Source organism: Plectropomus leopardus, chromosome 8 (assembly GCF_026936395.1).
Source record: "Plectropomus leopardus strain MGB_pleo_1.0 chromosome 8, ASM2693639v1, whole genome shotgun sequence".
NCBI classification, from domain to species: Eukaryota; Metazoa; Chordata; class Actinopteri; order Perciformes; family Serranidae; genus Plectropomus; species Plectropomus leopardus.
In genome coordinates, this window is record NC_142183.1 from 4,490,972 (window position 1) to 4,506,286 (window position 15,315).

The following is a 15,315-nucleotide window of genomic DNA, read 5'->3' on the forward strand; positions in this document are numbered from 1 at the left end:
TTTTCCTTTAAAATCTAAAAACTCAAACGCCAAAAAAAAAAATCTACGTAATGAGTAAAACTGATCAATATGGATTTAAAGTTAGAGTAAAAGACCAGAAGTGAGTCTTCAACTCATTATCTTAAAAACAAAGTTCTCATTTCAACATTTTATTCAAGCCGATCATTCAGCATTAATCAATAACAGGATTGAAGATCACCTGATTGATTAAATAACAAACAGCTCGCTTTTACACATGCATGAGACTCAGAAAACCGATACTAACTGTTGGTTTGTGAACGCAGCCTGTCAGCTCTGCAACACTGATATAATGTTTCTATATCACAGATGTCACAGTAGATCCAAATTCTGTTGGGTTTTTGGACATTTTACACTTACTATTTCTATAAAATTATATTTTTTCCACTTAATAGTCATTTTCTCACTTCTTATTGAATACCTGATACCTCCTGTGTGTTTGTAAGTTCAAAAAGAGGGATTCCATCCTCTGTTTCTACCCTTCTTTTCAGGAATTGAAATGATTTTTTTTCTCTTTTTCTTCTTGCTGAGTAAACTGTAAAACCCTCTGAGGCAGATTTGGGGTATTTGATTTTGGGTTTGACACATACAGTTCAAAAAGGTGTCTTCCTGTAACCCCCAGCAGAAAACACAACATTCACACTCACTCAATAAACTGAAAAGTTCATTATTTATCTCTAAAAAAAAAATCAACAGCAAATCAACAGCTAGAGAAACAAGATCATCACGCTGACGATACCAATGGACAAAAACACCGAAAACAAGAACATCCAGAATCATCTATTCTAAAATCCATTAAAAATCCACTTCAACACCTCACGTTCTCTTATTTAAACACTCTGAATGATTAACGTCAGATCAGCCTTCATTTTCATCGGTTCAGGGTCAAAGTTTCTCAGTGTTTAAATGAGGGATTGTGTTCTGCAGTGAGGTTTAAATGTTTCTGGATGTTCAGAGAAGTGAGACGCTGCTCTTACACACCGACACACTCCGGGGACAATTTCTGCCTCAAACTTCTTCAATTAGATTTAAAATTCATGAAGTGATGAAGACAAAGAGTGTTTCTCCAGAGAGAAGTTTTTCAGCGTCTATTTGCCTCAACAAACACGTCTCTTTTCTTCCTCAAATGCACGGCCTGCTTTTGTATTTTTTCCTATTGTTTCTCTCTCATCAGTCTGAATTATCAGTGTTGATTCCTGTCTGTTAAATCTTTACATTAAAATGTTGACCTTTCAGCAGCTTTCTGAATCTTTAAACATCACAATAGCTTCATGTTTGTCACTCTGAAGTTTGAAAAGTTTGGGAATTTGAGCTGCAGATATAAACTTCATTTTGCATCATGTGTGTCATATATGTTAAAGTGTAACACAGACATTATGCAGCATTGTGCATGAGTCCAAACACGCTGTCTATACTGTAAATGTATTCATCAACATGCACATAATCCAGCTCCGCACACACAGAAACTAAATCTATTCAGCTTTGCACAACAACCAACCGCTTAATGTGTATTCAAATTAAAGGTGAAAGGCGATTAGAAAATGAACCATTTTGATAGCTGATTAGTCTTTTAACATATCTTTTAAATCAAAAAATTACAATAATTCTGTGTTTGTAGCTTCAGAAATATTAATATTTACTGTTTTTCTTTTGTCTTCCTTGATAAATAACGGAGTGTCTTTGGATTTTGGACAGAACAAACATTTTAAGAAGTCATCTTGGATGTTATTTTACTATTTGCTGACTTTCTATATGCAAAACAAATGATCAAAAATCAAGAAAATCATGTTTGCTTTCCAGTGTTTATTTCTGCACATAAATATATATTTTTGTATTTCTTGCCTGACAGCTGTTACAGTTTTCTGCTGTTTTTGCATAAAGCTGTGTGTCTGTTTCTGTCTTGTATTTTGTGTGAACATATTAAAACAATAAAGTTTCTGTTTCAGGTCCTGACTGTTGGATTTTAATGACTTCTGATGTGAAACAGGTGTTTAAAATGTGTTTTTAATCAGAAACTTGACTGGTTTGTGCATTAAACTGCAGGATGTAACACGATTCTGGGTTCAGATTTACTCGCAAAATGACGCTTCATTAAATAACATTAAAAACTGAAAATTAAACCGCATCTGCTTTACAGTCTACTTTTTGTTGCAGATTTTGAATTAATTTTGCAGAATTATGCGCTAAATCCCTGCATGAAACAAATCCAAACATAAATAAAAGCACGCGGGAATCACGAGTAACTGTTAAAGTTTGTGGTGCGCGTGTTTGCGGAGGTGATGGATGCGGTTTCGGTCACTTCAGCTTCATCAGACTGTTGCAGCAGCTGATGGATTTTCTCTCGTTGTGTTCAGGTGATTTAATTCCGAGGAAGCGCTGAAAAAAATCTGCTTTGATTTATTTCATAAAAGCGGTCAAATTTCACCTCAGCTCACCTAGAAGACACTTCAGCGATTTCGGCGCTCAAAACTCTCCTCATTAATGGCATATTTTACCGCAAATAACTTCAGACGCTTGAGACAAATAAAAAAGAGAATTGTGTGACCTTTGAAACTCTACAGAGATTTTTTTTATTTTAAATAGCACATATATTATACTAATAAAATTAAGTATTTTGGCCAATCACATTTCCGCGTTGGAAAAAATATTTCTTTAATTGCGTGAGTTTATGAGCTTTATATCTTAAAAATGTTTAAATCGATTAATTTCACAGTAAAACTCGGCGTGTCAGATGTCTGTCGGGATCGGTGCACGGAGGTCAAACGTAAAGTTATTTTATCCTGCATGTGAGAAGCTAATTTAACCTGTGACCCACTTAAATTCTGCTTAATTTCCTCCCCGAGTTGGTTCATAAATAAAATATCGCTTAAATTCACAGAAATTCAACCCACTGCCACTATAAACGATGTTTGTAGAAAATAAAAAATATGTGTGGTTTCATTAAATAATAAAGTATCAATACCGATAATTATCTTCTAAATAACCTTAAAATGTTCCTAAGGAATCCCACAGAGGAGCAGCGTGCTTCGGCTGCAGCTTTGCGCTCCTCCCGCCGCGTCTCTGCGCCCTTTTGCGCGCGGCTTGTTCGTGCAGCACCAAACCGCGTGTCAGATTTGTTTAAATGAACTTACAGAGCCGCGGTGTGGGGCATGCAAACACGATTTCAAGTTAAGTTTTGCTTAGGAAAGATACGTGGAATCGGGGAAGCGATTCGGCTACTGACTCCGCTCGCAGCGGGCAGCTGGTGAGCGGGAATCCGCCGGAGAGGAGGAGGGAGACGGTGTGATGGGGCTACCGCGCAGCGCTGAAACCATTAAACCCCGCCAGGCTGAATTACAGAGAAAAGGAGGAGAGACAGTTTGTGACTGACGTGATTTCATGTTGTGATTTTTGTTTTTCATCCAAATGCGTTTTTTGCGTTACTTTTTTTTTTCAATTATTAACGATCACTTTTACATCAATTCAAGTGCACCAAAGAGCTTTCCCAAATTACTGGATGATCTGACAGCTCGGAATAAAAGTTTGCTGATGTTTTTCCGCTTGTTCTGTGTTTTTTAGTGGTTGTATCCTTTTTTTTTTGATAAAGGCACTGTTTGTCATATCGGTTCTCATTTTTCAAACTGACACTAACTGCACTTTAACTCTTTCTGCAGAAGAAGCAGTCTGTGAACTGGTTTTAACTTTGGTCTGAACTTGACTGTTTTCTCGTCTTTTCTCGCTGCGCACTGAACCTCCGTCAAAGTCACTTTTTCACACCGATCCTGCAGGATGCGAGCATGACTTTCACCTTCACTCCGGAGTTTTCCGAGTGTGGCATTAAACGACCGATTTGGCACCGCGGAGCAGAGAGATGAAAAAGCGGAGTTTTGGTGATATTTTTACCTCTGGGCCGCTGTGTTGGCGTCCAAAATCCCTGCGCCCTGCATCCAGGAGCGGACCGGGGTCATGCCGGTGGGGAGCGGCTCCTCCTTCATGGTCAGGGCCCCCCGGGGGAGGCTGTCCTGGATGGAGAACATCAAAGTGTCCTTCTGGGAACTTTGTCTTCACCAGAAACAAGAAAGAAGAAGAATAATCCTCCCTGTACCAGCCACTCAAAAATGCCAAAGGACCACCTGGATTAAGGTGGAGAAAAGAGGAGCGATGCAGGAAGGAGGGGAGGAGGAGGAGGAGGAGGGGGGTGGAGGAGGACACACGAGCGAGCTTCCCCAAAGTACCGGGTCCTGATCCAAAGAAGAGCCCGGGATCCCTCTGGGTTTCTCCGGGGTTGTTTTAGATCCCAGCCCCGACTCGCAGCGGTCCGGGCTTCAAACCGGCGTCTCTGTGAAGTTAAAAGAGGGCGGAGAGAGGCGCGCGGAGCGGGGAGAGCATCTCAGAGGAGCCGGCGGAGAGAGAGGCGAGCATCAGCCGGGATCCGGAGAGCCTGACGCCGGGAGAACGGAGCGTGGAGAGCCGGGGATCAGAGGGAGGCGAGCAGCCGCGGATTGTGGAAAAATGAAAAGTGGGATAAAAAACAAGCCACCGCTTCAAAAAGGAGTAAAATGAAATGATTAGCAAACAAGAGGGAGGGACGGACCGTGGAAGGCTGCTGCTCCCGGGGGAACAGGGGGATTGGGCAGCGAGAAATCTCATCCCCCTCCCTCCCCGGCTCTTTATGGCTCCTCTGTCCCGGCGGAGAGCTCCTTCTCCCGGGGTCCGAGGCTCGGGGAGTCCCGGGGGACCGGCGTGCACCGGGAGGGGGCGGAGACACCACCAAATAAGGGAGGCTCATTTGAATACTGGTCGCACCTCCGGAGCCTCATTGGTGGAAGGGGCGCGTTGCGTCATTATTTTTTCCAAGCGCGCGCCAAATAAGGGTTTCCGCGTGTTCGGCAGTGCGCACTGTAAAAAATTCAACTTTTAAATTGGATTTAAAAAATCGGGAGAAATTAACGAAATAAACAAATCTGACTGCTGAAGGTGCAAACAATCTGCACGATGGACACATTTTTACACTGCAAAATATGACAAATTAATCAAATTTAAAATAATCTAGGACACAGGTTGCCTTGAAAAAGTTAAAATAAGGCTATTAATCTAAATTTATATTGACTTTATATCGAATTGTTGAGTTAACTTAAAGATTAGCAGTATTTAATTAATTTTAATTAATTTTAGTTGTTGCAACTTAAAAATGACATTACCATCATTGAACCGTTAATTCAAAGTGTGAGCAACTTCAGTAAACCAAGTTAGTCTGACTTAACTTTATCATGACAGAGGATGATAAAATTAAGAGATTAAGAGAATAAGATTAAGAGAAGTTCTGTTTTGTAAACACTTTTAAGAAAATACAAATATGACTGACGAATTTGCAACTAGCAGAACAATGGCAAAGTAAACTTGATTCAGTGAAGTTACTATAACTAAGAAAGATTGATTTAATTAAACTTGTCTTTTTAAGTTGCAAAAACTTCACAAACTCAAGTAAATGTAACAATTTTAGGTAAACTTTACAATTAGCTATAAAGTAAGTTATATTACATTTTTTTTCCCTAGGCAATTAGTTTCCCAGATTTTTTTAAAGTAAAGTCATCTTGTCAGATTTTACAGTGTATACGATTAAATAAACACACTGACATGTGAAATTTAACAGTGAGTGATGCGTCTGTGTAATATTCAGTTATGTTTGAAGTTTGAAACCTTTTCTAAACCCGCAGTGTGTGAAGGAATCTGTTGATGTGGTGAGTCTAAAACCTCCTCTCCGCAGCGCAGTAGTCACTCTGAGCGATTTACACTGGGTGAATATGGTAAAGTGGGACACTTTGTGAAGGTTTACGCTGTTAAATCTGACAAGTGGATTTTACTTTAAAAATATCCTACTTTATATATAATCCTTGTTTACTTAAAATTTAGTTAGATTTACTTAATTCTGTGAAGTTGTTGCAACTTAAAAATGACAAGTTTAATGAAATCAATAGTTCTAAGTTTTAGCAACTTTGGTAAACCTGTCTCACTTTTTCATGGATAAAATTTCAAAACTTTTTCCTGACTTTTTTTGGTCCATTTCCCACTTGCCCAATGTCTTTCAGAGATATCAATTATATAAACTCTATTCAAACATATTTTTTACCTAGCTGGCATACATGGAGACGGAGACGTAATGGAAAAACGAAGACACGTATGGTAATCAAAACGTCACATATCAACGCATAATAGGTCTGCATTATGTCAGCAGCTATAGAAGTTAAATTTATTGTTACATTTTGTGTAAGGTTATCCAGAGAAAATTAAATGTAACAATTTGTCAATGACTTCTTCCAAAACTTTCAATAATTCTTTACTTATTCCATGACTTTTTCAGGTTTTCCATGACTGTGGGAACATAGAGTTTAACAATATGCTCTTAGCAAACTGAAACACTGTCAAAATCACATAAAAAAAGATTAATATGATTTTTTTTTAAAAAAAAATTCTAATTCACAGCTGCAAATTAGCCTATATGGCAATTACATTTATCCGTCAGTTTTTTTTTCATCATTATTATTATTTTATACCTTATTCTACAAGTTTTAAATTAATTATGGCTTTTAAAAATGGATTTCACTGCAAAGTTGTTGAATATGGTGTGCCACGCCCCCAAAATGATGTCATAGCCAGATATATGTATTTTCTTTAAATCATATGCTATTGCATGATGAAATCAGTGTTGATTTTTTGTAATGGATGTCTATAGCTACATGTAAAGATAAAACTGATTAAGCATAACTGACCCACTTTACCCTTTGTCCCACTTTACCAGTCTTCACCCCATCATTTCAGCCTGATTTCAACACCAACTCTTTTCCTCCTGCAGCTTCTGTTGAATAAATGTGGTCTTTTTAGGTGTGAATCCGTTATTAAATGAGTTGTTGAGGCTGACAGGCTGCGGCAGAAGGTTGAATCTCCTTTATCCAAACCTTCAGTGTCTGTTTCCGCTCATGCAGGCCTGCTGCAAAAAAAAAAAAAAAACGCTCCAGATTTATTTCAGTGGATACGAGACTGTAATACTGAACCTCATCAGTAACAGAAATCTGTATTCCTCCAACCTCACAGACTTCCTTCAGATTTTGGGGGATTAACTGGTTTCATGTGGAATAATCTCCTCTGTCATCCCGCGTTCAGGCTGACTGACACGGGCGGCGCGCAAATTTGGCACCAATTTGCGGTTGTTTTTTTTTTACGCACGGACATATGGCGCTCCCTCGCTCACACACTCACTCACACACACACTCACTCACACACTCACTCACACACTCACTCACTCACTCACACACACACACACACACACACACACACACACACACACCAGGAGGGGAAGCCGCTAATAAGCTGTGCTTTAATACAGATTTATTACACACAGCTTTAAAATCTAAGTTTGATTTTAGAATTTAGATAAAACAGAAAAGGCCTCGCAGCTTCGATCGATAATTTTAATAATAAAAATAATAATAATAGTATTTTTTTGCGTGTCTCTGATCATCTCGCTTGATGTTTTTGGAGGTTTTGACATCTCCAGCAGTCATTTTTGTTCATTTTCGTGGCAGGAGCAGAATTCCTCTAATTAAGCAAAAACTCCAGAGCAGCGCTGATTAAATATTTATCCTCCTTTAGCCCGCTGCCTTCCTCCAGGGAGACAGAAACGTCTGGAAAGCCTGGAAAAATATTTCTGTGCGGGGAGAGAAAAAGTCAATGAGACGCTGCAAACATGTTGGCGATGAAGAGGAGGATGATGAAGAGGAGGACGGTCCGCGTTAGAAACCGGGCGGCAACAGGCATCTCGGTCCGCTGCGTAATGATTAATATTATTATCATTATAATTATTATTTTATCATTTTAATTATCTTTATAATAATAATATTATGTCTTAAGTAATAACGCTCCTAATAAACGCAGTTACACTTCATTGAAATCAATAAAAATGGTGCTGCAAATAAATGCAATATTAAAAATGTCATTATGTTTATTATAATTTACAATAAATGATTATCATTTAACGTTTGTATCATTTTGTTACACAACATAAGGTCGGGAGTAATTTTAACAACTTGTGTGAAATGTTTACATTTCTTCTTCAAAATCGATTTAATTTAATTTTAATTCATTTTATTTTATTTTGTTGGTGCTAATGTTTAGCACCCAGTCAAACTTCCTCTGAACCTGGAACCTAAAATCTCATTAAGTAATCCTGGAAACCCCTTAAGACTCCCCTCAAGAACTCCTGAAACCCACTCAAGACCCTGTAATAATGGATTAACATCTGTGTCCTTTACACCCCTTGAAGCCTCTCAGAACCGCCAAAACCTTGTCTGGATCACCTGGAGCACCTTCAATATTATCTAAAAACTCCCTGGAACCACCCAAAGTACATCCTGGAACCTCAAGACCCACAATAACGGATTATGTGGATACCCTTGAATCCTCTCAGAACCCCATACACCTCTGGATCACCTGGACTACCCTGACAATTACCTACAAACTCCCTTCGAGCTCCTGGAACTCCTTAAAAACACCCAGAACTGACTCAAGTACTCCAGGAACCTCTTGAAGAAAGCTGTTGTTAATCAAAATAATAGAAATCTCTAAAGAACTCGTCATTAAAGTCTGTGGAACCTGCTAAAAACACATTTCATGAGCCTCAATGCTCAGAAAAACACCATGAGATTCCCCGGTTCCCCTTGAAATCACCAGAACCTCACCTGATGACCTTACAGAACATGCTGTGGAACAACTGATCTGAAATCCTGTAAGAACATAATTTAAAGCCGTTCGAACCAACTCAGGAACCCAGACGCCTGCCTGAATCTTCTCTTAGAACCCCAAAACCTCCTCTAGATCCTCTGAGGACCCCTAAAAATTATCAAAACCTTAAATTATAACACCTTAAATGTCCTCCAGATCCCCTTCAGGACAGCATAACCCTCTCAAGAAATACCAGCGAAAATTAAACGGAGATTTCATCATAGTTTCTGTTATTAAAATCTTTTTTTAGCTCGTTTTCGTCACGGAAAAAAGGCCGTTAATAAATAAGCTTCATCACAGTGTTTGTTAAGGACATTAACACTGCCCAATACAGCTCCTGGTGTTTTCTCTGATTTCCTTGGAACCAAAGATTTGCCTCTGAGAGCTCGTTGAAGCTCTTTTAGATCCCCTGGAACTTCTTAAATATTACTAGATCCATCCTTAGAACCCGCAGAATCTCCTCCAAACGCCTAAAACACCTCGCACTTCCACCAGGAACCCCTTCAAGCCCTCCTGGAACCTCATGAGGAACCCTCAAAACCCCTTCAGATACCTTCAACCCTCTGGAGGAACTCAGACCGACTGCGTTTCAGAACAAATAAAGAACCTTAAAGAACAATTGTGGTGAAAATAAGATACACTTATGCACTCACAAACATGTAAAAAGTACACAAAAACTGTAAATATGTCCATTCAACCTTAAAGAGCACCTCAAAATGGTTCTCTTGTCAAAGCAGAACCTTCCAAAACAGGTTCTTTAAATCTCCGCAGAGAACCCTACAGAAGACACAGCCGGATTAGAGAGACATCTGACTGCAGGACTCTACCTGCTTTTTGAAATCTACTCCTTATTTTAACTTAATGACTTTATTAATTTTGGTTCTCTCCTAATAAACAGGAGAATCTGTCGGCTGAGAAACACAGATGGCACTTTGTTCTGTCGCTGCAGCTGCAGTCGGCGGAGCTCCGTCTGCAGGCACACAGCGCCACACAGGGGACACGGCCCGGTACTGCACCGTCAGACACCAGTGATGGACGGAGACTATTTTAGATCTTTACAACCACGCAGATAGAAATGTTGATAATAATATAAAGTATCAAAGAATGCTGATAATGCAACTGTGATTACAATCCCATCATCTGCGCTACAAATACAAATGTTAATATTTAACCTGAAGGCAAATAAACACAAAACAAAAACAGAAAGAGTGGAAGCAAGGAAGAAAGAAAAATGTGTTTTTCTAAATGTCTACACTTTAAATAAGGGAAACTGCCCCGTCATCCAGTACAGTTCTGTGATCAAAACCAAATTCCTCAAGCACTCTCTTGTACACAAAGACACAAAAATATGTACCAAAAAAAGCCCGATAAAGAAACGTGTATTTACCCTTTAAAACCTGAAAATAAAAATTCAGGTGAAAAAAAATGAAAATAAAAAAAAATTTAAAAAAGTTTTGTTGGGTTGTCTTGTTTTGTTTTTTGTTTTTCTGTGAGATCATCTTGAATGTAAAATAATTATAAATATAGTTGTTGAGACGTTTTCCCTACACTTTGGTAAGAAACTTCGTCCACTCAACTCCGCTTGTGTGAAAAAATAATAATTTCATCCACTCAACTCCGCTTGTGTGAAAAAATAATAATTTCAACCTCTTTTTTATTTCTTTTTTGTATGTTTTCAGCCACATATCATGGTCTTCATCAGCAAGTGAAGCTTGTTGAAGGTGTGGTCATGTGACCTTTTACCATCCTGACACCACTGACCATTTCTCAGCAAAGACGTGAATACGCACACAGACTCTACAAACACCTGTTATTGCATGGCCAAAGCTCCACTCAGTGATGAGGACGATGTGGTTGAAAGCTCAAAACAAAACCAAATACCTCCTTATTTTGTTGGGGAAAAGAATTACCCAAAATAAGTGAAAAATGTATAAAACAAAGTGCAAGAAAATTGTCTTAAAACTAAACTTCTAAACCTACTCATTTCTTTTTTTGGTGACATTTCTTGCCAAGTTACTTATTGCCTTTTCTCATTTTTTTTAAAGAAATTCAAAATTTGCACAGGTTTAGACACTTGTAGAAGCCGTCTGAATGTAGCACAAAAAAGGATGTCGATCCAGGTTTCAAAGGGTTAAGTTATCTCATAGTATATTCTGTTCTACGTATCGGATAAAAGTTAATGTCTCAATATATAATCATTTTCTAATGTCCTTATTTTTAACGATAACATCCCGAACAAAAGAAATCTTCTCTTCATTTAAATCAAATAGATGCTGAGATTTTAAAACTCCACATGTCAAAAATATCTGGTCGAAAACAAAACCAGCAAATCTGACGCTCATTCAGACTAAACACAAAAATAGGAAATAGCAACAAGAATCGAGGCTAGGTGGATCAGAGGATCCTGCAGCCTGCAGACGTCCTGCTGGGGGGGTCACGACCCCACTTTAACCATCAGAGGGGGCATTTAACCCCCGAGACGCCCTCAAACACTCCTACAACACCGTTAACAGCCTCCAGACACTCAACACTAACCAGCCGCCCGAGTCTGACTGTCCAAATACATCAGTCACCTACTGTGGACACTGAAACACACACACACACACACACACACACACACACACACACACACACACACACACACACAGAGTACTACTACTATGCTGCTGCTACTGCTTCTGATAGTCACTCAATACAGAATAAAAAAATGTTAATGCTCTTTGTTTTGTAGTCTAAAGATGTTCTTCAATTGTACATAAAAAGGTAAAATTGTCAAATGTTAGTTCACAAAAATACCACCAGGTTAAAGTAACAGAGTATATGGAGTTTTTTTTACTTCCAGGACACATCATATCTACCTGTGCTGAAATAATCAAAACTAGAGGGCAGTCACAAAGACCAACTCCACGGCCAAATCCTACGAGTCGACGGATTATCAGCCCGGTCAATAATTGGGGCAGATATTTAGCATTTTGCAGATTGTCTGTAAATTTTCATTTGACTTTATGTTAAAAAGTTGCTGGGAACTTCCTGTATATGATGTTTCAGTTTTGATTAAACATTTGCTGAAGGCATTAAAACAAAGTTAGTTATGTACCAAATTCTTAATACTGACAGGGAGATTTTCTTTTTATTGTAAATGAATGTCGGTTCCAAATTATCGGTGTCATTAACTACTAATAATCGGTATCAGCCCTGAAAAACCAATATCGGTCGACCCCCACTAAATTCTTCTCCCTTCATCAACAGTAAAAAAAAAATATATATATATATATATATATATTATCTGTACATCCTGAGTTGAATCTGCCCCAAAATTTATTGGGTTCTTCCTCAGTCGATGCTACGCCGTCCCACCAAGTTACATGAAAACTGGACGAGTACTTTTTCCATCATCTTTCTGACAAAAAAACAAATTGAAGAAAGAAAGAAACATGATTCAGTCTTTTAAAGAAGGCAGAGAGCGACATCTTGTGGAGAAAACAGCACATCACGCTCCTGCTAACATACTGACCTCTCAACAACATCTGCTTCTATATTTGAGCTGCAGCTAACAATTACTTTATTTTTTTGGTAAAATATTAATTCAGTCTGTAAAACATCCATTCTCAGAGTCCAAAGTGACACTTTAAAATGTGTTTGTTGTCTAAAAGTCCACAAACATTCAGTTTACAGCGATATAAAAGCTGAGAAATCTATGAATTTCTTACAGTGGAGAAACTGAAACCAGATGATAGTTATAACTTTGATGGATAAATTATTTTAACAGTTATCTGAGGATCAAAACTATCATTTAATTTCAACAACACTGCACATGTAGTTAAGCCACTTTTTTAGTATTCAACAGTCAACCAAAAATTCTGTAAATTAAAAGAAAAAAACATAAAAATATAATTTCCCAAGAGCATTCACATTAAACGTTAATATAAATATGATTAAATATATCTAAATGCCTCCTGCCACTGACTTCTGTGATTATAACGTCACAGCACGGCTCCAGAAGTTAGGTTTAAAGGACCAGCACTGATCAGTTTCTGAAAATGGTAAAAAATATGTAAAAATAAAAAAAATACAAAAGTAGAGAATGTCCTTGCAGTGCAGTAAAAATAAACAGAGATAGGGCCAAGATTTCAGAAATATTAGATTCATAAATCTGTCAGTTGTTGATAATTTTCATCAGTCAGTTTTTCTGTAAAGATTTCTCATCCAACTCAAGAGTCACAACATCTAAAAAATGCCAGAATCCCCTTTCAGAATCCATCATGTACCATTTGTGTGTGACTGCAGAATATAAACTACGCTTTAGTTTGTGAAAGCCCTGAAAAGAAACAAAGTACCTGAAAACTTTTGACGTTCGTCAGCGATGGAGGATTTCATTTCACCACTTCTGACCATCAATATCCTTCAGAGCAGCTTTTCTGGTTCTGCATCCTGAAAAAAAAGAAAATTAAATTTAGTGTATTCCTGTTTATGAAAAAAATATGTACTTCTGCAGAGCTTACAATTTTAATTGATGGCTGAAAAATCAATAAAACTTCTCTGATAATCATTCATTGTTTCTGACAATTTTTCAAAGAAAAAACAGTGGAATAAATTCATTTAATACGAATCAATTGGTTTATAAAATACTTTAAGAGATGCCCACAACAAAGTGACACGTGCTTATTAAGTTTTGTGCCATAAATCACAGAAAAGCACCAAATCCTAATAGTTAAAAATCTAGAAAGTGTTTTGCATTTTTGCTTAAAAAATTGACTCAAATGATCACATTTATCAGACAACTAATCGTCTAATAATTCAGGTTTGACTGAGGTTTAACACGTTACCTGGGACCTGAACGTGCCTCCTGTGAATTCACCTTCACCTCAGTCTGTTTACTTGTTGACACAAATCTTTGACAACAGGAGCAGCAGTGAAGGAAGAAGCACTCAAATCTTAAGTTTTATTAAAACTCAACCACGATATTAAGAAAGGGGATTAAATTTAATTAATTTATTTATTCATTATTAATTATTTTGAGATTTCTCGAGGCAAAATCATTTTAAAAAAACAATTAATTAAATCCTACTTCCTATGTCTGAGCATTTTTAAGACTTTTGAAAGAATAATTTAAGTCAGTTCAGTACAAATTAAGGCCTTATTTTTTGATAAATGAATCCTTTGCCTTTCAAGACTTTTCAAGGACCCTGGAAGAGTACAATATTGCCTTTAGACATGCAAAGTCAGTGCAGTAGAAGTACAATAAAGCAGCAGAAAATGTAAATAAAGCTACTCAAGTGAAGTACACATACCGCAAAACTACTTTCCGAGAACAGATATTTGACAAATGCAACACAAAAACGTTTTAAATGTTGCTAGCTAACGTGTATTTTAGCTAGCAGGCTACAGCGGAGCGACGTTTTTGGTGCTTATAAACTAAATATTGTCGTTTTTAGGGTAATATTTCACACGGCCATAAACATTACGACTGATAAAAACCGTCAAAAGTTATAAAAGTCTTACCGTGCTTATTGTTTTGCGCACGGAGGTGCAGTTTTTGCCGGTAACCGTTAGCCGTTACCGGCTGGTGTTTTGAATTATTTGGTCACCTGCAGAAACTTCATCTGATTGGTCAGCGGCTGTCCACTCAGGTGCCTCCTCCTCTTCTTCGTCTTCTTTTTATTCTGCTGCTGCTGCTGTTTTAGTTAAATCTCATTTATATTTATTTATTTATTTATTTGGGATCACATTTATGTATAATGTGCACGGGATAAACAAATATATATTCCGTCTCATAACGCTGAAAAAATACAATTTTAATGTTGTTTAAGCTATGAAACAGAAACATTAAACATAAAACAAAATACCATAAAATAAAAACATTAAACATTAAAATGTAGGAGGGAAACGATCCAACTAGAACACAATTAGCCCAGCCATAGTTGTTTTTTTTTTAATTACATATGTTTGTTTCTGATTATTTGGGAGGTTTTAATGGCTTTCTTGTTTATTGATATAAACAGTGTTAAAGAGAAACTGCTGTTCAACACAAAACAGAAAAATATTTGTTGTAATGTGAAGTACTCTAACCCTGTTAACCCTGTTTGGTGCATTTTATGCCCCTTTCATTAACCTTTTTTTGTTATTATATATATATATATATATATATATATATATATATACACACACACACACACACACACACACATGCACAGTAATATTTGTGGGAGTCATTCTGGATTTTTGCCCTGGAATTTGTCATTTTTTTCTATTTTCCACCCAAAGACTGATTTTTTTTATTTTTTTACTTTATTTTGCAAATGGAGAAAATATATGCTATTTCCATTAGCTGCACTGTCACAATCAATGTTGCTGCTAATCACTGACATATCCCAGGCTGTGATCATCAGAAAAAAGTAATTAATAATTAAAAAAATATATAGTCTTCATGTAGTATATTAATAAAAATAAATAAATAAATAAATATTTGTGAGTTTTTTGCCCATTTAAAAACATAGGGGGCATCATAACAAAACCTGCTTAAAATTCTGAAAATAAATG

At 37.2% G+C, this 15,315-nt stretch overlaps 1 protein-coding gene and 1 long non-coding RNA gene across 4 annotated transcripts in view; both read right to left on the minus strand.

Annotated features, from left to right (window-relative positions):
- The window catches only part of LOC121947826 (transcription factor COE3), a 184,264-nt gene extending 179,549 nt beyond the window's left edge, over positions 1–4,715 (minus strand). Inside the window, exon 1 of one of the 3 annotated variants that reach the window (XM_088080763.1) lies at positions 3,901–4,715. In XM_088080763.1, coding sequence (XP_087936889.1) covers positions 3,901–4,034 — 134 coding nt within the window. In that variant the 5' untranslated portion in view covers positions 4,035–4,715. The remainder of the gene's footprint in view (positions 1–3,900) is intronic. The other 2 variants (XM_088080762.1, XM_042492963.2) reach the window with 2 other exon arrangements.
- A 2,750-nt stretch (positions 4,716–7,465) lies between these two features.
- On the minus strand, positions 7,466–14,396 carry LOC148188824 (uncharacterized). The gene is made up of 3 exons (XR_015777173.1): positions 14,278–14,396; positions 13,113–13,206; positions 7,466–7,702 (listed from the first exon to the last, which is right to left on the minus strand). It is a non-coding gene; the product is annotated as an uncharacterized LOC148188824 (long non-coding RNA).
- Between the last annotated feature and the right edge of the window lie 919 nt (positions 14,397–15,315).